General features: G+C 49.2%; 1 protein-coding gene across 4 annotated transcripts in view; it reads left to right on the top strand.

Moving 5' to 3' along the window:
* Window positions 1–20,573, top strand: part of LOC124475470 (retinoic acid receptor alpha-A) — a 38,542-nt gene extending 17,969 nt beyond the window's left edge. Inside the window, exons 2-9 of one of the 4 annotated variants that reach the window (XM_047032107.1) lie at window positions 7,954–8,102; window positions 11,629–11,770; window positions 13,743–13,847; window positions 16,728–16,888; window positions 17,003–17,179; window positions 17,363–17,567; window positions 17,908–18,066; window positions 18,258–20,573. In XM_047032107.1, the coding sequence (XP_046888063.1) occupies window positions 7,954–8,102; window positions 11,629–11,770; window positions 13,743–13,847; window positions 16,728–16,888; window positions 17,003–17,179; window positions 17,363–17,567; window positions 17,908–18,066; window positions 18,258–18,454 (1,295 nt within the window). In that variant the 3' untranslated portion in view covers window positions 18,455–20,573. Of the gene's footprint in view, window positions 1–7,953; window positions 8,103–11,628; window positions 11,771–13,742; window positions 13,848–16,727; window positions 16,889–17,002; window positions 17,180–17,362; window positions 17,568–17,895; window positions 18,067–18,257 lie in introns of all 4 variants that reach the window. The other 3 variants (XM_047032106.1, XM_047032109.1, XM_047032108.1) reach the window with 3 other exon arrangements.
* Window positions 20,574–21,002: the final 429 nt, after the last annotated feature.

Below are 21,002 nucleotides of genomic sequence, written 5' to 3'. Positions count from 1 at the left end.
GGATTCAAACCGGCGACCTCTTGATCTGCAGTTAGAATGCCTGTCCTGCCCGTTGTTCCTTGTTTTCATCGTGCCCCATGACCTCCACCCCCCCTCTCCCCCCTCTCCATCCCCTAAACGCTCACACACGCGCGCTGTGTTTTGGAAACACAAATGCCGTGTTATTGGTCCTACAGCTGTCGTTCCGGGAGCGCTACGTAAACGCCGGTGCGAGCTAAGCTCCTGCTAGGCGCTCTCTTGTATGGGCCTGTGGAGAGCAGGCTTGGAGGAGCCTGGGTCCTGGTGGCAGGTTCTGCTGACGTCCGATCTGTGAACGGCAGGATTTCCCAGGGAGGTAAGAAATCCTCCTGCTCCCCCAGAGGAACTGGAGAATGCTGACGCTGCATCCCGTGCGCGTGTGCGTGCGCGTGTCTCCCTGCTTACCAACATTCCTGACACAGAACGAAGGGAAGCCCAGCCGCACGTGCTCACACCTGGCCCTGGGTTCTTCCTCTGGGCTCGACACCATCTGAGAGTTCCCGTCAGACATATGCTTGAGAGCCATGACCACGTCGGACTGAAAGCAGGCAAAACACACCCATTGCCAAGTCACTTTCCATTCGTCCTGTGCTCCGTCATCCTCCCATTTGGAGTCTTGCAGTCCGGCTTTAAAGAGTTCCTAATGGGCTGGTGTGTGGCCTGCTCTGGCTCGCAGTACCGCAAATCTACAGATTCAATAGAAAGACAACCAATCCACAGTAAGGACTGTCTGCTGTTTCTACTCTGGTGTGTGTGTGTGTGTGTATGTGGTCTTGGAAAGCTGTAATCTAATAAACCCCATGGGGGAACACAGAGGTCTGTGATTCTGAAGGACTGGACAGTGGAAGACCCTTAATGCCCTCCCCTCTCCTCTCTGTCTCTCTCCCCAATCCCCTGACCGCCAGCCCGTCTGCTAATACAGTTAACGTTCCCCTAATGACAGCGAAATCTTATTAATATGCTTCACAGCTGCAACCCATAACCTATAGGGAATAAAGTTAATCAGATCTCCGAGGTCTAACCTAGACCTGAACCTTCCAGAGAACAGGAGAGCAGCACTGGGCCATAGAAGTCTGTTCTGAGTCATTCAGACACTGGTGAATTGCCAGTGTTGATAAGAGAATCACCAGCCTATTGGCTGTTCCAGCTATCTCCAAATAACGCTATTGTTAGCAAGGAGACTAGCAGATCTGTTTTCTGAGACCAAACTCCTGTTTAGTCTGGTATTTCTTGGTTGGCTAACCAATCCTTTTAGAGGTTCCTCTGGACAAGGGCAAGGCCAAAGCACACTTGTGACTTTTGAGACAAAATCTAGCGAGCAGCATAATAAGAACTTTAATGAAATCACCAGAGCTTTGGGCTCCAACCCCACCAAACAGCATTACATTATTAAGATGTTTTGACTGCAGAGACACATACCCACCACCTAGTGTTTATTATGTTTGTCTGGGAATGTGAAGATCAAAGGAACTCCATTCAGGGGCTTTCTCATGATGTTGGTCATCAAGATAAGCTTCATTGTGGCTGGTGGATCAAGGTGCCCTTGAACCACGATCCTGTTTTCTGTTGCATTGGCAGTCTAGGCTTCAAGCCCTTGAAATTAAGATAGTCTGGGAATAGAATAAAAACATTTCCTGGCTCAAAGGATTTCTTATTTAAGCCACAGATGGCTGAGATATCAGCATGCTCTTGGTCAAGACGCTGTTCTTGTGTTGTGGGCGAGGTGACGGATCGTTGGACTGTTTCTCTCTGCGTTACCTCCACTTCCTCCAGAGCCCCAGCAGACTGGGGAAAGAAGGAAACCACGTGATAAGTGACGTGTCGCTTAACCTTGCAGACCGGTGACAGCATGCATACTGTAGTTCTTAGTAAACCCACAGCAGAGTGGAGGTCAGAACTGCCACAGGGGTAGCTAGTGTGCTGTAGAACCCATCCTTTATGACAGAACAAGAGGGGGGTCATTTGGTTCCGACACCGGTCAGGTCAGCTAGCACGGTGTGGAAGCTGGGGTTGGTGGATACCGGGATGATTCCGATGAAGTGCAGTGCTGCTTGTGGCTAACTGTGTGGGGTTTGGAATCGGACACACTGCCCGTGAGGGAGGAAGTGCAGTCAGTGTTTGAGGGGCAGAGAGCTGGTGATTATATGGTATAGCCCCCTCCCTCCCCCCCCCCCCCCCCCCCCCCCCCCGCGGGCAGGCATCAGAGCCTGTGTTGTGCTCAGGACTCTGAGTCAGGCCTCTCTGGCCCACAGGCGCACCATTGTTCTGCTCAGTGCCTCCCCTTCGCTCCTTTCCTGTCCTCTCCGCGCTCCAGAACTCAGCCATTGTGTTTAATTACAGTCGCCAGCCCCTCGCAGACTCTTGTCCCTGTGTCCCAGATTTTCATGTGTGCGCTCATTAGGCCCTTGTGTGTGTGTGTGTGTGTGTGTGTGTGTGTGTGTGTGTGTGTCTGTCTGTCTGTCTGTCTGTCTGTCTGTCTGTCTGTCTGTCTGTCTGTCTGTCTGTCTGTCTGTCTGTCTGTCTGTCTGTCTGTCTGTCTGTCTGTCTGTCTGTCTGTCTGTGTGTGTGTGTGTGTGTTCATGTATAGAGCATGGGGTCAGGAGACCCAAGATAGCTCAAGGGCTCTCGCTTTTTTGTGTCTGTATGCAAAGGCATACAGTGCCCTCCAAAAGTAATGGAACAGTGAGGCCAATTCCTTTATTTTTGCTGTAGACTGAAAACATTTGGGCTTGACATCAAACGATGAATGTGAAACCAGAGATCAACGTTTCAGCTTTTATTTCCAGGTATTTACATCAGGATCTGATGCACAAATTAGAAAATATCACCTTTTTGTTCAAACCCACCCATTTGTCACGTGAGCAAAAGTATTGGAACATGTGACTGACAGGTGTGTTTTGTTGCCCAGGTGTGTCCTATTACATACATTATTCAATCAATAAATACCACTGAATGTCTACACTCAGGTTCAGATTGGGTAAGATAGGTTTTGTCTATGCAGACTGTATTCAGAGGTGAAAACAACATGAAAACCAGAGCGCTGTCTTTGGGTGAAAAACAAGCAATTGTGAGTCTTAGAGAAGATGGAAAATCAATCAGAGCCATTGCAGAAACATTGGCCATAGCCAGTACAACCATTTGGAATGTCCTGAAGAAGAAGAAAACTACTGGTGTACTAAGTAACAGAGGTCGAACAGGTAGACCAAGGAAAACATCAGCAGTTGATGACAGAAACATTGTGAGAGCTGTAAAGAAAGACCCTAAAACAACTGTTAGTGAGATCAGCAACAACCTCCAGATGGCAGGAGTGAAGGTATCACTATCTACTGTTCGCAGAAGACTTCATGAACAAAAGTACAAGGGCTACACCAGAAGATGCAAACCACTCATTAGCAAGAAGAATAGGAAGGCCAGGCTGGAATTTGCCAAAAAGTACAGAGATGAACCTCAAATATTCTGGGACAAAGTTTTATGGACTGATGAGACAAAGATTAACTTTTACCAAAGTGATGGAAAGGCTAAAGTTTGGAGAAAGAAAGGAACTGCTCATGATCCCAAACACACAAGCTCATCTGTGAAACACGGTGGAGGTAATGTCATGGCTTGGGCTTGCATGGCTTCTTCTGGGACGGGCTCATTAATCTTCATTGAGGATGTAACACATGATGGCAGCAGCAAAATGAACTCGGAAGTCTACAGAAACATTTTGTCTGCCAATTTAAGGAAAGATGCAACCAAACTGATTGGCAGAGCCTTCATCATGCAGAAAGATAACAACCCAAAACACACTGCCAAAACAACAAAGGAGTTCATCAGGGGCAAGAAATGGAAGGTATTAGACTGGCCAAGTCAATCTCCAGACTTAAACCCTATAGAGCATGCATTTTACCTGCTTAAGAGGAGACTGAACGGAGGAACCCCACAAAACAAACAACAACTGAAAGAGGCTGCAGTGAAAGCCTGGGAAAGCATCAAAAAGGAAGAATGCAAAAGTTTGGTGACGTCAATGGGTCACAGACTTGCTGCAGTTATTGAAAGCAAAGGATTTGCAACTAAATATTAAGTCTTATTCACTTAAATATGTTTTAAGTATATCTGTTCCAATACTTTTGATCACATGACAAATGGGTGGATTCAAACAAAATGTGATATTTTCTTAGTTGTGCATCAGATCCTGATGTAAATACCTGGAAATAAAAGCTGAAACGTTGATCTCTGGTCTCACGTTCATTATTTGATGTCAAGCCCAAATGTTTTCAGTCTACAGCAAAAATAAAGGAATTCGCCTCACTGTTCCAATACTTTTGGAGGGCACTGTATGTGTGTGTGTGTTTGTGTGTGTGTGTGTACATCTTATGAAGGCAGTTTTAATGGGGATGAATAGGGCTGCAGTCCTGGCAGTAATACAGGGGTTGTAATAGCTCACCACATCAGAGCTAAGAGGAGGACAGAAAACAGCACATGGGTTTTTGCTAATGAGTCAAAATGTGCTCGGTTATGTAAGGGCCGCTCCATTTAAGTTGAATTTGTCTGACTGATGACATGACTGCCGGGCAATATGATGATGACAACAACACACATCCCCCTCTGAAGCACCAGACCCACGGCCCTACCCCACCCTCCTCCCCATCTTCATTCCCCCTGTCCTACTTCCCATCTTCATCCCCCCTGTCCTCCGCCTCTCTTCATCCCCCACCTCCCAGTTACAGAGAGGGTGCCCTAAGTGCTCCCCCCATCTTAACGGAGGTTTGGTGATTACCATCTCGCTGATTCATGATGGACCACGAGCCTGGGACCCGTTCCCTGGTCCGAGTCCTCATAAGAGTGTCACAGCACAGAGCAGAGCGGGAGCTAGAAGGTTCCGCCGTCCCAGTGCCTTGTGTCCCCACAGGGCCTCTGTCCATGGGATCTTCCCCACTCAACTCCTGCAGACCAGTCCCCTGGGTGGAGAAGAGCAGCAGACAGGCTTGTGTGTAGGCTGTAGTAGTGCAGTGTAGACCCTCCTCACTGCTTTTATGAGTCTGTGTTGAGGGGAAGGGAAGCGACTCTGGTCGAATCAGTTCTGAATAACTCAGAATTACCGTACGAGTCTAGCTGTTTTTGCGTCGGCCAGGTTTAATACTGTGACCACGGCAAGAATGCTTGCTCCTACACACACTTTCCCTCCTAGGGGAGCAGTTAGTAGATCCTTTTTAATTTCCTTCTATTTTAGCGGGCTGGTCTATCTCTGGCTTTGAGGTGCTTCCAAGAAGCCTGGTTTGTGTTTACACACACGCACACGAATGAGACCCCCTTGGAGATTAAAGTTTTCCAAAGACAACAAGGCTTTAAAGGTCATTCCCCATTCCTTGTTTGTCTGGTTTGCTCCCTGCTGTGTGTGGTGTATGTGTGTGTGTGTGTGTGGTTCTGTCTGGGACTAACTAAGGGCAGTAAACAGGCTACAAATGAGCATAATGGCAAATTGCACAAAGCTCAAATATCTAGCACAGAGCTAAACACCAGTAAAGGCTAGTGAAGAGCATTAGCAGCTTGAGGCTTGCCTCAAAACCTCTTTCAGAGTTCTATGAGGAAAACCTCAACGTTGTGACCTTGTACAATCCTGGTTCATCTGTGTCATTACATCTCCCGTCTATGCTGTTACGCCATAAGGGATTTTTAACCAGCTTTTTGACCTATCCTGGCCTTCAACCTAACCTGCCTCTTAGAGGTGACTCTAAGAAAAGCCATCTCTTTAGCTTTAAGTTAAACAGTACAGCCCGAGAGATTAAGTGTCTTAATATCCTGGAGTGTGATTTTCTAGCTGTTGCTCCTAGTAGCTTTAGCTTCATTACTGTTGATCTTAGCAGCTGAGTGTGCAAAAGCAAGCTTGTTATCTGAAGTCTAGCTGGAGTCTCTCTGTTTGGCTGATAGGGGCGAGATAGGGATCAAAGGTTGGTTTTAGCACACTGGCCTGCCGTCCTCCAGGGTTTTCCAGCCGATGCTCGTGGACAGTTTGGCATCAGCTCCGTTTATTTGTGTTGTTCGGGATCTGGTCTTCCCGCATGCGCACACTTCGATGGACAAGCAGAAACATGCAGACACATTCGAGAGAGAGAGAGAGAGAGAGAGAGAGAGAGAGAGAGAGAGAGAGAGAGAGAGAGCGCTGTGGGTCTGAGTAAGCATTCTGCTTTTGTATATGAGAAAATGAGAGATTGTGTGTGGGGCCATCCAGAACGCCTGTCTGCTGTGTCACGTGGAGTCCATTCCTAGCTGTACTGCAGGCTGGCTGAACCCGTGAGCCCCGTGTTAAATATAGATTGCTTATTTACACACGAGTGCTGTCCGGCCCTCTGGTTAGCTCTGAGACGTCACAATCCCTCCTCTCTGAGCTGACGCATGGTGAAGGAGGAGATCACGCACGTACGCGGGAATGCACACACACACACACACACATGCTGACAGACACAACCCACCCCCCCCCCCCCCCCCCCCCCCCCGAAGCCTACACTCATTTGACAGACACAAGCCCCCAAACTCACACACACACACACGCACACACACAATCACAATCGTACACAAATAAACATAGACTCCAAGCTTTGTTGCAATACAAATAATCCCACACCAACAACCACGCTCAAATAACCACACTCGTGCGAGCAAGAGTCATGTCTCGTCCATGTCATTACTGGTCCTTTTTTACCATGTGTGGGGGTGGAGTGTTTGATTGCTTGTTTTCTTCCGTGTGTGAGCTTGTGTGTGTGTGTGTGTGTGTTTGTGTGTTTCCTGTTTTTGTGTGGTTCCAATTCTGTTGTGCAACACAGAATAGGCAAAGGTCAACCAAGTTACCTAAACCCAGCACTTACAGATTGCTCTCCATGTCTCTGCTGACCCCATGTTTACAGAGTCAGTGTTGTCCACACGCTAGGGATTAGCTGCTGCTGCATAGCCCAGCTCCTTTCAACACCACTATCTGCCAAATGAATCAGCTGGCCTCTCCTGTAAGGTCTGTGGACTGGGCTGCACGGCTAAGATGACCAACAACAACAGCCCAATGAAAAGGTTATTTACAAAAGGGTTGAGTGTAGTCACATGGCCTCATTTGAGGAGGATACAGTTAGCCTAGCTATTGACTTCCTTCCCCACTGGCAGTTCCTCCCCACAGTCATTCAGGACATCCTTATCTTTGATCTGTGTGGAGAGAGCTTCATCTTCATTGAGGCACTGAATGCCCAAGGTTATCTGCATGAACAAGGATGGCTGGGCCTTCTCTAATCCAGTCCTTTTGACTTGCTGGGGTTTATTATTGTCCGTGAGATCTGCACTGCTTGCTGAAATGCCTAAGTCATTCTCCAGACAATTGTGAGGAGCAGTCTTTTCATGGCAAATGTGAAAGTGTCACAGCATTTTTTTGAATTGGCCCTGTAGCTTTAAACACATTCGAGGCGAATGTGTGCATTAGCTTAGATTTTTATGGGTTTCACAACAATGTGTGTGTGTGTGAGGGACGCAAGCGTGATGGTGCGGCTGTGTGTCTGTCCTGAAGGTGTGTGTCTGTCCTGAAGGTGTGTGTCTGTCCTGAAGGTGTGTCTGAAGGTGTGTCTGTCCTGAAGGTGTGTGTCTGTCCTGAAGGTGTGTCTGAAGGTGTGTCTGTCCTGAAGGTGTGTCTGTCCTGAAGGTGTGTCTGAAGGTGTGTCTGTCCTGAAGGTGTGTCTGTCCTGAAGGTGTGTCTGTCCTGAAGGTGTGTCTGTCCTGAAGGTGTGTCTGTCCTGAAGGTGTGTCTGTCCTGAAGGTGTGTCTGTCCTGAAGGTGTGTCTGTCCTGAAGGTGTGTCTGTCCTGAAGGTGTGTCAAGTAGGCCAAACGTGTTGACGTGCCATCGTCTTTATTGACTGTTCCCACAGACACCTGTGTACTAAATATAACTCTCTCTCTCCCTCTCCCACCCTCTTCCACAGCGATAGAAACTCAGAGTACCAGCTCAGAGGAAATAGTGCCAAGCCCCCCTTCGCCACCCCCTCCCCCACGGGTCTACAAGCCCTGCTTTGTGTGCCAGGACAAGTCCTCAGGGTACCACTATGGTGTCAGCGCCTGCGAAGGCTGCAAGGTGAGACACACACACATACACAAAGACTGAGCCCGTCGTATGTGTTCACACATGTTCACATGATACCAAACCCTGTGTATGTGAAATAGCATGGTTCTCTAAAAAAAAAACCCCAGCCCACGCCATATCACGCTTGGTACCTTTGAAGGGTTGGACTGCTGGACTTGTGACGGTGCTGATTGTATAGGGATGACCACATTTCAAACCATGAACCTACCCCCATGGACCCGTGGCTCTATCTATGCCGCGTAGCCAAGCATGGCACTGTGGTGTATCTCTTATCATGGGGGACTCTGCAGATAGAGCCACTGCTTGCGTAATCTAGTCCAATATGTAGCCTGTATCAGTTGTTTCCTTACCTGCTGCATACCCCACACTATCACCATGGGCTTGTTGGACGTGTGTTAGCTAAGACGAGCTGCTAGCTCTGATCTCCTGGCCTCCCCTCCAGCATGCACACGTGCACAAACACACCACAGCTATCAGACAGCAGGAACCCTGGCCCTGCACTGGCCTTATCTGGGTCTCCTAAGCGGCACACGGCCAGATTGTGTAAACTTGTGTCAGCATTGCCACGAAGAGGAGGAGGGGGGGAGGAGGAGGAGGAGGGAGGTAGGGAGGGAAGCAAGAAAAGTACATCTGTAACACAGGGTGAGCCAGAATGGGAGGAGAGCAAGGACTGCACACGGTCGCCAAGGATCCAACGGAACAGAGGTGAACTGAAGAGACGACTCGTTTGTTTTTGTTTGGGAAGTCCATCCCCTTCTTCCCACCCTCTCTTCCCTCCTGGTCACCAAAGCATTCCCATTTGCATGGGCTCTTCCTGATATGTGCACGCCACAGCATGGAGTCAGTCCATCCTCCCCCTTTCATAGCAGCGAGAGAGAGACCAGGGTCCTCTATGCTCGCTCGTCCCGCGTCGTGTTTTTGGCTGGCCCCTGTCCCAGTCACTTTGGTTATGTGTCTGCTGTGGCGATAGCTGCTCAGTGAGAGAGGCAGAGACTGGGCATATTCACACACACACACTCACACACTCTCAATGGGAGGCTGGGAAGGCAAACTTAATCTGGGCACATTGTGTGAAAGTCACGTATGAGAGGATTCCTGCTTCCACTCCCTTCATTCCCACGTAATCAAGCGTTGCCATGCTCGCACATGCTCAGAACACACACGGAAATGGACATGGAAATGCACACGTAACACATTCACTCGTGCTGAATCGACTGCAGTCGTCACATGCACATACATGGCCGTACCACACCCCTCCCTCCCTCCCTCCCTCCTCTCCTCTCCTCTGAACATGGCAGGGTGGCTGACAGGCCCACTGAGGGCCATGTCGCTGTGCGGATTAAGCACGCTGATACAAAAAGAGGCTTAGGGCCACAGGAAGCAATGACTCCTAATGGAGAGAGAGGGAAGGAGGGAGGAGGAGGGAGGGGAGAAGGAAGGAAACAATAGGCTAGCCTGGTGGGGGGGAGAGTCAGCAAAGGCCACAGCCAATCCCTGGCCAGGGCCACCTGAGCTCCTGGTGTCAAAAGGAGAGGGTCAATCTCCCGTGACAAGGGTCAGGCTCGGGCCACAGACGGATCACAGGGACGCTGGACAGCACTTCCAGAGCTCACTAACTACCCAACCCCCGGGGCCAGGGGGTTGATGCTCCATGCAGACTCAGCCCCAGGCTGATCCCCATCCCAGCACTGGTCCCGGGCCTAGCCCTATCCTCGGCGTCAGCCTCAGGGTTATCCACACCCCCAGATACAGGCCTTGCTCATGGCCCATTTCTAGCCTTAGCTCCAGCCTCAGGCCTATAGCCCTAGCAGCTAGCTATAGACCTGGAGCAGGTTTACCTGATTTATATTTTTGTTGACGGCTATGTTTAGTTCTAGGCTAATCGTTTTTTTTTTTGCCTAGACTAAGGAGTATCAGTGAAGACTTAGAAGGTTATCTGGGATGTTTGTATGTGGAGTAAGGTGTGTACGGAGCTAAAAGTGTTTGCTCAGGCATCCTGGAGTATCAACACGTGCACACACACACTAAAGACAAGTGGCCATGTGTGTGTGTGTGTTTCTGACGTTCCAGAGTGGTTGCTGTTAACAGGATGGACACACAGCTGGGACCAGAGCTGGTTGTGTCATAACACAAGTCACATAACAAACACACACACAGAAATACCTCGAACCCAACCTCATATATGTATGTGTGATCACTCCCTTTGTGGAGGGAGGGAGGGAGGGAGGGGGGGGGGGGAGGGAGGGGGGGGAGGGAGGGAGGGAGGACAGATACCATATAGCTAGTGATCCGGGAAGGACAAACTGCAGGCTTTATTTTGCTGGCCATCTGTTGGAGGGCCAACAATCTAATCTCCTGGCTTCATCCTGGACTCCCCTGCCAACGGCACCACCCAAACATGGTCCACCTTTCTCCCCAGTCCAATCAACATTGCACTGAACTTACAGCCTGGCACAGGAGAAGTGCAGTCAATCACTAGCCTTGGATGCATTGGGCAGTGCCTAGTAGGTGTTTGTCCAAGGTCATGTGACAGGAGGGGGGGGGGTATAATGTGAGATGGTGTCTAATTGGTCTAAAGCTAAAAAAGGGGTGTGGGCCAACCATGCGAGTTGCATGCAGTATTATCTATATTGGTTGTGATGTTTATTTGTGCCGTGAATGTTTTGTACTATTTTTGGTTCTCTGACCTCACGTCTCTAATCGTCATTCTCCACAATACATCTGCAGTCAACATAACAGCCATGAGAGCGTTTGGCTTTGCCCCCTGGCATTGGATGCTCTCTTTTTACCCCTCCTTCTCTCCCTCTAGTTTAATTTCATTTCAGATTTCCCCCTGATCCGTTTAGATTGAAAAGAAAGAGACAAAAGGGAGGCAGAGAAGGAAGGAAGAGTGCTTTTGTTTTGGCTGGGGAGCATTCTAAAACCAATGTTCTCTTGCTGTAATGATGATGTGTAGTTGGCCTGAATCCAGAACTGCTTTTTTGCCTGGTTAAACCCCATAAAGTAGGCCAAGGCTAGGTAGGAAGATGGTTAAACTGGCTTCGGTCTTTCAGTCCCTCCAAGCCCCTTACTAAAAGCCGTGTGTGTCTTATGTCTGTTAATGCGCCTGTATGAAGCCAGGTGGGTGACCTCATGGAATGGCAACAAGAGTTAATGTTTGTCCTCGTCCAGATTATGCTTTACTAAGCCCTTTAAAGAGCTTAGTGTTTGGTAGCTTATTGCCTTTAATTTCTGAACATCTATCCTAAATACAGAACTCTTAGAAGTTTGACAGGTTCTCTAACTCAATTTGTCTCTCTCCATCTCTCTCTTCATCTCTCTCTTCATCTCTCTCCATCTCTCTCCCCATTTCTCTCCATCTCTCTCTCCATCTATCTCTGTTCATCTCTCTCCATCTCTCTCTCCATCTCTTTCCATCTCTCTCTCCATCTCTCTCTCTCCATCTCTCTCTCCATCTCTCTCTCTCCATCTCTCTCCATCTCTCTCTCTGTCTCTCGCCCACCCTTCCATCCCCCAGGGCTTTTTCCGGAGAAGCATCCAGAAGAACATGGTGTACACCTGCCACCGGGAGAAGAACTGCATCATCAACAAGGTCACACGCAACCGCTGCCAGTACTGCCGGCTGCAGAAGTGCCTGGAAGTGGGGATGTCCAAGGAGTGTGAGTAGTGATAGTAGTAGGAGCAGTACACCTTTAAACTACAGTACCCAGAGTGCTTTGCTCTAAGACCCTTCATAACTTCACTCCTCAGAACATGGAGGTCAATGATTCTTAGTGAAAGCCACTTCATTGTGGTGATACCACAAGACAAGGGCTGATTTCTATCGCTATATAAACGAAATAGTCATTTGAATATTCATGACATCATCAGAGTGATGTTGTGTGTTTGTGTGTCCCACTATCTTTGTCCAGTCATGGTGGTGAAGATGGTCCATCACTGTGGAAACATGTTAACCAAGGCTACTAATTAGCTACTAATACTGAACTGTCAGGTCATATGAACACAAAGTCTAAACAAATAGTTAACATCAAATATACCTATCATGAACACATTGGGGACTAAGATGGCCTTCTGCCCTAAATATTCAGCATGCCTTTTTTTTTTAAGAAGTCAGTGAGTCACTTACTGTCTTTTTTATCACGTTGGATGAGAAGCTATGGGTCTGTCTGTGTGTGTGTGTCTGTGTGTGTGTGTGTGTGTGTGTGTGTGTGTGTGTGTGTGTGTGTGTGTGTGTGTGTGCTGCACAGGAGTGAGGGTAGCCTGGCACCACGTCTAATTGTGAAAGTGTTGTGAGGCTTGGCGGGGCTCTGTGATGAATATGTTATCACCTGTGGAGAGCCAAAGAGCAGGCTTCTGCTCTCATCAGTGTATCCCAAGGGTGTGTGACGCGCCCCTTCCCTCATGCATGCACCCACACCCTGTCAGATTTGATGAACTAATTGGTGGAGGTGAGAAAAAGATGTGTGACAAATCGTATAGTTTTTTTTTCTTCTTTCTCAGATACATTTTACACACAAGCACTGGGACACACAAAATCTCTCTCTCGCACACACACTTACATAACACAGTCCCTTTCTCCCTGTCATCTGTGCTGTGTACGGTAAGAGGCCCTGGTGCTCCCCACCGGTACGGCCAAGGCCTACTGTAAAATAAGTTATCCTCTGAGCTCTTTACCTCTGAATAGGCCCATTAATCATGGTTAGGGCGATCACAAGAGGCAGCTCTTTTACACACACATAGCTCCTTGTGGAGATAGCTTGTAATCGCACTGCCATCTACTGGTGCCAAGCCTGTACTGCATTAGAAGCGTATACACTGTTGAAAAGACACTTGAAGGGAAAATATTTGCTGTCATACGTTTGCCTGTTAATTTCCAGTCAGTTTTGCGAGTTGGTGTTTGGTGTGTGTGTGTAGCGTGCTGGGCTGAGACGCGTATCTGCAGTCGGTCCGGCGTTCTGCTGGACAGTGAGTTTGGCCGGCGAGTTAGTCTCTGTTGGTGAGGAAGGGGAGAAGCATGCCATCTGGGACCAGCAGGGAGCCCCCCCACACACACGTCAACACACACTAGGGGCCGTCTGGGTGACCTTGGAACGGGCAAACTGCACTGACAGCAGTGCCAGGAGACATGCCATGTGGTCATGCCAGGAGGGAGAGAGGGAGGGAGGGAGAGAGAGAGAGAGAGAGAGAGAGAGAGAGAGAGAGAGAGAGAGAGAGAGAGAGAGAGAGAGAGAGAGAGAGAGAGAGAGAGAGAGAGAGAGAGGGGGGGGGGGGGGGGGGGGGGGGGGAGGGGGGGGGAGGGAGGGGGGAGGGGGGAGGGGGAGGGGGATGACAGATGACTATTGATCTGACTGGGAGGGAGTCTCTTCAGTACCAATGATGACCACTTGTGATCACTTAGGAACCTGACAGTTGTCTGGTAGCCCTTAAATGAAACCCACCTCGCTCGGGTATACGGTCATTACCTGTAAATAATAAAATTGGTATAGGTGTATGACAAACCCCCAGCGTGTCCTTTTGATCTTGGCTGTGGTGTGTGTGTGTGTGTGGGGGGGGGGGGGAGGGGGGGGTGAAGGGGGAGCCCTGTCAGTGAGAGAAGGGGGTAAACGTGTGCCCCTCCTTCTGTCGCCCCAGCTCCTCGCTCCAGCTCCAAAGGCGGGATGGCGTCGGGCGCCCAGCCGCCGCCCCCACCCTTGGAGACCGGGCTGGGACAGACTGGGGCGGACAGGGCTCCCCCGGGTAAGCAGCCTCTTCCCCCAACCCCCCCGTCCCCTCTACGCCAAAACCCTTCCATACCCCAACCCCCACCCAACCCCACTCCCCCCCCCACCCTCCCCCCCCACCCTGTCTTTGCAATCCCCCAACCCCCAATGCATGACCCCCTAGCATGGAAGGGAGAGATGTTGACGTCGATGCGATTGAGAGAGAGGGATGGCGCAGGAAGGAGAGGAAAGGGCAGTCTAGAATTGAAGAGTAGAGTGGGGGGGGGGGGTTGCGATTATTGGATAAAGAGGGAGAGGGGGAAATATGAGAAAGAGAGAGGGATGAAGGAGGTTAGTGGAGGGAGAGAGTGAGGGAAAGTTTCATCACTGTCCTCCGTGCCACGAAAGGCGGGAGATGGCGAACATTGACATTTTTATCTTTTCCATTGAATTGAATCTGTGTGATGGAGGAGCTGCCAGCACTTTAATTTTCCACCTTCAAATGATCTCAGCCTGGCCCCCCTCCCTCCAACACACACACACACACACACACACACACATATATACAGTACAAACACGCCTACACCTGCACAGAAAACACATTTTCTCACAGGCGTGTGGAGCCCACAAAGCCTTTCTTTCTTGCCATGAAATCCCCTGTGCAGACAGTGGCTGTGACAGGGGGGCTGTTCCCAGGTCAGACGACAGCGTGCTTTTGGTCATTGGTTTCACCGCACCACCTGAGGGTGGAGAAACTGTCTGAGGAGGGGGGGGGGGGGGAGGGGGAAACCCCTCATCTTCACATGGTGTTGGAGAGAGGCTTGCTCTCTCACTCGTACTCTTTCACTCTCCTTCTCACTCAAACACACACACACACACATGTACACACACACACACACACACGTACACACAGAGCAAAGAAGGCAGGCAGTATTGCTTTCTTCTCTTGTGCTTCCCCACCATGGATCTCCCTCCAGTTATTACATGCTGCAATTCGCCATGACGGATCGTGAGTCCCGGCTAATAGTTCTTTAATGACTTCATTAAATTGTGTTGTGCAGCTTATGATCGCGCTGCCAATTTGTCAGCCGGGATAATGTTTCGGCGTTAAAGATGCCCCACTTTTTATTTAGGGAGGGATTGGACACCTCCAGGCAGGGAGGGAGGCAGGGAGGCAGGGAGGCAGGCAGGGAGGCAGGGAGGGAGGGAGGGAGGGAGGCTGGGAGGCAGGCAGGCAGGCAGGCAGGGAGGGAGGCAGGGAGGGAGGCAGGGAGGGAGGCAGGGAGGCAAGCTCTCCGTCCCACCCCCTCTAATGGAGGTGGGACACACGGCAGCGCAGGCAGCCCCCTGAGAGAGGAGGGAGGAGGGGGGAGGAAGTAGGGCCAGAGCCACTCATCATTTAGCTCTCTCAGGTAAGGATGGCAGACAATGCCATCATCACACCCGTGTGTGTGTGTGTGTGTCACAGACAGCTGCTGCACATTAATCTGTTTCCCTCCTGTTTACATGTGTACTCGGTGCGAATCTAGATGTTGCAAAGTAGCAAAGCGGACGAAAGAAAACATTTAGCTAAGATGTTGTGGTGCGATGTAGTGTTGGGTGGATCTGAATGCCCCCCCCCCCCCCCGCCGCCTCTCTCTTCCTCAGTGTTATCCCAGGGAGAGAGGCCTGTCCCTGGGCTGATTAATGAGCTGTAGTCCCTGTGTGGTGCAGCTCTCCCTGGCCCTGGGCCAGCCTTCTCTGCCTGCCATGGCTGTGGAGCAGGGAGACGTCAGCCTCCAGACCCTCTGGATCTGAGGTTCCTCTGGTCCTCCAGGATGGGTCTGGGGTCAGAGGCAGGGGGGAGGCAGAGGCAGGGGGGAGGCAGAGGCAGGGGCGAGGCAGAGGCAGGGGGGAGGCAGAGGCAGGGGGGAGGCAGAGGCAGGGGGGAGGCAGAGGCAGGGGGGACGCCCAGCTGCTCCTTGATCTGTGCCTCGGCAACGTTGTTACATGTAGGAAACGGAGATCAAGACACAAGCGATGAAGCACACTTAGCTAAGAAAAGTGGAAATGTGCGAAAGGAAAGCGGGCGAAGCAGTGAGAGGAGTAGGGCGCTGGAGGGTTTTTCTGTTTCGACGCTGGCTCAGCCGAAGCCCTTTAAGCCATTACCACCCTGGATATTTGTCATATTATGTTATTAGATTAGCCAGGGACCCCTAATGAAAGCAGCAGCAATTTGTCAGCATTATGGACGACTTCAACCCCCAATGCTATTCATCACCTCCCCCCCCCCACCTCCTGCAGCCCCCACCCCTGTCAGACCTCCACACCCGAGGGTGAGGCAGGGGGATGACGAGAAAAAGAGGGGGGGGGGTGGCGTGAAGAGAGAGGGCAGACCTCTAATGGGATTCCGATGCTAAACACTGTCTGCAGTGTTTTTGTCATTTCAGACGAAGGGGCTGTGAGTGAGGAGCAGCCACGTTCTCCCCGGAGATCACCCGGAGGGAAGGCCATTTTTCTTCCCTCGCTTATATTCTCTCCTCTCTCCCCCCGTCGGAGAACCCGGTCAGGGTCATTTATCTCGTTTCAATCGTATGAGAGCCGCCGTGTTTTCCTGCGGCTTCTTCTTCAGCACGTCGGGGTTCCACCCGGTTCCACCCTCCCGCTCTGCTGTTATACTAACTGCACCTACCCCGGCCCCTGTCTTACCTTGCCTTTAGATCGCCATCACTCTCCCTCCTAGTTTTGTAAAACTTGTAAATTGTTGAAAATTGTTCCGCCTCTTTCCACACTGAATGACCTCCTCTGTGCTCAAAAGATACATTTTGTATTCCTGCTTAGTACTGATATGAGCACATGATATGATTATTGTGAGAGAGTATGTACGTCTAGATGCCCCGTATGCTGAAGCTGCCCTTGGTCTCTTTGTGCCTGTTAGCGGTGAGAAACGACCGAAACAAGAAGAAGAAGGATGAGAAGAAGCAGGAATGCACAGAGAGCTACGTTCTGACCCCCGACACGGAGCAAATGATCGAGAGGGTCCGCAAGGCCCACCAGGAGACGTTCCCCTCCCTCTGTCAGCTGGGGAAATACACTACGGTGAGTGCAGTGTGTTTGGGTGTGTTTGGGTTTTCAAACCGACATGACTGTTTGACAGCACTTATCTCGTAACGGTTGGTGTGTGGTCAGTGCTGACTCGCTCTCCTGCTCCAGAGTAACAGTTCGGAGCGCCGCGTGTCTCTGGATGTGGACCTGTGGGACAAGTTCAGCGAGTTGTCCACCAAGTGCATCATCAAGACGGTGGAGTTTGCCAAACAGCTGCCTGGCTTCACCACCCTCACTATCGCCGACCAGATCACCCTCCTCAAAGCTGCATGTCTGGACATACTGGTAAGGATCAATCTGGGTGTGTGTGGGGGTGGGGGTGTGTGTGGGTGTGGGTGTGTGTGTGTGGGGGTGTTATTGTGTTCAGTCAATGTTCATGAACAGGAGATTACTACAATTCCTGAGATTATCAGTATGGTCTGCATTTTCCTCCAACATCTCCTTTAATCCCACCGTGTGTTCCCTCAGATTCTGCGGATCTGCACGCGCTACACCCCAGAGCAGGACACCATGACGTTCTCAGACGGCTTGACGTTGAACCGGACCCAGATGCACAACGCTGGCTTCGGCCCGCTTACCGACCTGGTGTTCTCCTTCGCCAACCAGCTCCTACCCTTGGAGATGGATGATGCAGAGACAGGGCTTCTCAGCGCCATCTGCCTGCTTTGTGGAGGTACTGCGGGCATTCGTATACTTTATTTGAACTGTTTGGTGTACACTCAGCACATCACTGAGTGTTTCACCAGCAAACACCTACAGCATACCTTTTATAGTACAGTTTTACAGTACAGCATGTCTTAGCCAGTGCAAGTTATCAAATATATTTGGATGATGAGTCTGATGAATATGTAGACATGTGAAAAGTCATGTTCCTTCTGTGCTGTCATCTTCTAGACTCCCTGTAGTAACCTATATAACATCACCACATCATCACACACTGATAGTGTGTGATGTTCGTAATGCTCAATATTGACATTGTGTGTGGTATTTGCGTTGCGTTGGCGACTGTACAGACCGGCAAGACCTGGAGCAGGCAGACAAGGTGGACGTCCTCCAGGAGCCGCTGCTGGAGGCCCTGAAGATCTACGTGAGGAAGAGGAGGCCACACAAACCACACATGTTCCCCAAGATGCTGATGAAGATCACCGACCTCAGAAGCATCAGCGCCAAAGGTGAGATTCCGCCTCACGCACATCCAGGCACTTGCTCTTTGTTGTCTAAGCATAGTATGTCATCAACACTAATAGTCTCAAAGAGTAATGTGAATTAATTCTGAAGACATTTCTGAGGAAAGAAATTCTCAGGTGATGTTACTGTTGCCCATTGTCTTCTAACCTTGTCCTCTTGCCTTTCACCCCCCAAGGGGCCGAGCGTGTCATCACCCTGAAGATGGAGATCCCAGGCTCCATGCCGCCTCTCATCCAGGAGATGTTGGAGAACTCTGAGGGTCTGGACAGTGGGGCCACAGGCTCCCGGAGCAGCGGAGCCCCCCCAGGCAGCTGCAGCCCCAGCCTGTCTCCCAGCTCAGCCCAAAGCAGTCCCGCTACACAATCACCGTAGCAGCCCCATCCATCCATCCCTCTCGCCCCACGCTCTCTATCCTCACCCCCCCCCCCCCCCTCCTGCAGCCGGGGGAGGGGCTAGACACCGGCCGTACGTTGGGACTCGCGTGTCCCCTTCGGCTTTCGACACTCTCATCGTTCGGCTCCACTCCCCCGTTCAGGACTCTGTGTGGACAGGATGAGAGGTGTCAGGAGGGAGGGGGGGGGGGGTTCTCTGAGAGAAGATACTGTAAAAACACTGCTGATATCTCCTCTCCCTTCTTTCTCGCCACTTTTTTCTGAAAGACTGATGGATGCAATAGGAGGGGACCCTGTGAGAGCTGTGGAGATTGCCTCTATAGACGCTGGAGAGACAGGGGGACAGACTTAACACCTGACACTTTTTTCGTTGTTCTCAGAAGGTGGCGGACTGCAGATATGGACTTGCCAAAACCGCACCTAAAGACTGGGTCTTTATCATTTTTCCAACTTCGAAAAACAGATTTCGTACAAAAGATATATAAATATATAGAGAAAAGTTAGGAATTATTGTGTTTGACTTGTCCATGATGGAATGACAGGTTGGGGGAAAAAAAGTTTTTTTGAAATTAGAAACTGTATTCCTCCACTGTTTTCATCTTTTCTTAACCACCAAGAGTATCAAGAGAGGTTACATCTTTTTTTTTTTGCAGACTGATGATGATCTCATCAACAAAAGTAAAGAAGCTAAAAGTACTATTCAATTTAAACCAACACACGTGCACAGAAAAAAAAGATGCGATAAATATCACATACTATTCCAGGTTGGGTTCGTTTTCCTCTCTTTTTTTCTTTCTTTTTCTTTCTTTTTGCTGCAAAGAGAATGAAAAAAATGATTGTATGAACTTGGTTGTATGATATGGTCACAGGTCCTTCAAGAAATCAAATGAATGAAGATTCTTTATTAAGATGTATTTTAAGTAGCCTTTGAGTTTGTGTATATAAGCTGTATTCATTTCTTTAAACTATGAAGAGTTTAGCCTTCACTTGATTTTTAAAACAAATACCTTCTCTGTGTTTTGTTTATAGGTTTTGGGTTTCAAGAAAAAATACATTCTGAGCACATTTTACTGAAGGAAACACATACATATTTGGTGTGCTCCTAGATTTTGGACAGGCCCGTGGAATTCCCCAAGTTGTTCAAGGCTTCTACAGATGATTTCACTTTGTTCCCTCACTTTTCAACAGATATTTCATACCATGACACAATAGCATTAAAATATGGGACCTAGCTATTTGACCATGTTACAGAGAAAGATGTTTGTTTTCTGGGGTCTGGCAAAGGTGATTGATACAACATGTTCCTCCCAAGGCATTGACTAAAGGCACAGTATGATTACATAGAGCAATGTTAGCAATGGTATACACTGTACTTACAGGAGTCTCAGAGAAACGACAAATGTATGGAATGGATGCAAGCCTGTTTTTGGTCATATATGTAAAGCCCCCTTGAGTTTATGTTGACTTGGACTTCTTATCTCCCTAATAATTTATTGTAACAATCTGTGACCTTTGGTTGCATCCAGAGCAATGACATGTCATTAATATTTGCCAGTTATCAATAGCACCACAAAGGCTGGCTTTCAAACACACACACACACACACACACATCTCATTGAAAAGATCATTACTGTACCACAAATGCACCAATGTCTCAGGAAGGAATCATTCTGTGTGCTTTGCCTCGTTCTTTGTCAGAGTTCTGCAGTGCTGTGCCCCAGCTCCAGTTACTTAAACACACACACACACACCCCTGCTACTGAGCCCCTGGTGTCTTCATCAATCACTTATGTTAGTCCTGTTAGAAGAAGGACTTGGCAGAGAAACTGGTCTTGACCAGCAAGTGTTTCTGAAGAGAATGTCACTATGGAGTCTCTCTGAAGTGTAGATGGGTTGTTGTTTTTTCTTTATTTGTACGGTCAAAGCTGCTTTCATCAATCAAGACTCAACCTGTCCAGAACAGCGCACAAGTTTTCCCTCCACGGCAAATCTGGAATAGGAACAGACACACCCTCAGTTTGAGAATTATGAAATATGTTGCAATTTTGTCAAGATTATCAGGCGACTTAAAACAAAATAAAACCAACATTTAATAATTATTGAATGAGTGTGCTATCAATTGCTGTTGCAACATTCAATGTTTGTGAATTTGTGGATACATTGAGATGTGAAAAGATAACTGAGAGAAATAATCATATACTGCCATCCAGTGGATTGTCTTTGAATTGTAGCAGTGATGTTATTGTGGAATTGCTCTCCATATGCTAAAGCATTTATAAAATGATTTGATGGTTCCACATGTAGGTACAACATTATTGTTTCTTTGCCAACAAATTCAAGTATCTGGGAAATACATTTCAAATCACAAATGTTCTAATATAAATCCCAAACGCATACGGTGAAAAATATCAAGTATGTATGTTGCAGTGTGGTGATCATCATTTTTGGTCCTTCAGTCCAATATTTCTCAAATAGGCTTGGCCCCAGAATTAATCGGATGCACTGGCATTTGGTTACCACAAGGGGGC

Source organism: Hypomesus transpacificus, chromosome 13 (genome assembly GCF_021917145.1).
Source record: "Hypomesus transpacificus isolate Combined female chromosome 13, fHypTra1, whole genome shotgun sequence".
Lineage (NCBI taxonomy): Eukaryota > Metazoa > Chordata > Actinopteri > Osmeriformes > Osmeridae > Hypomesus > Hypomesus transpacificus.
This window is presented reverse-complemented; position numbering and strand designations above follow the sequence as displayed.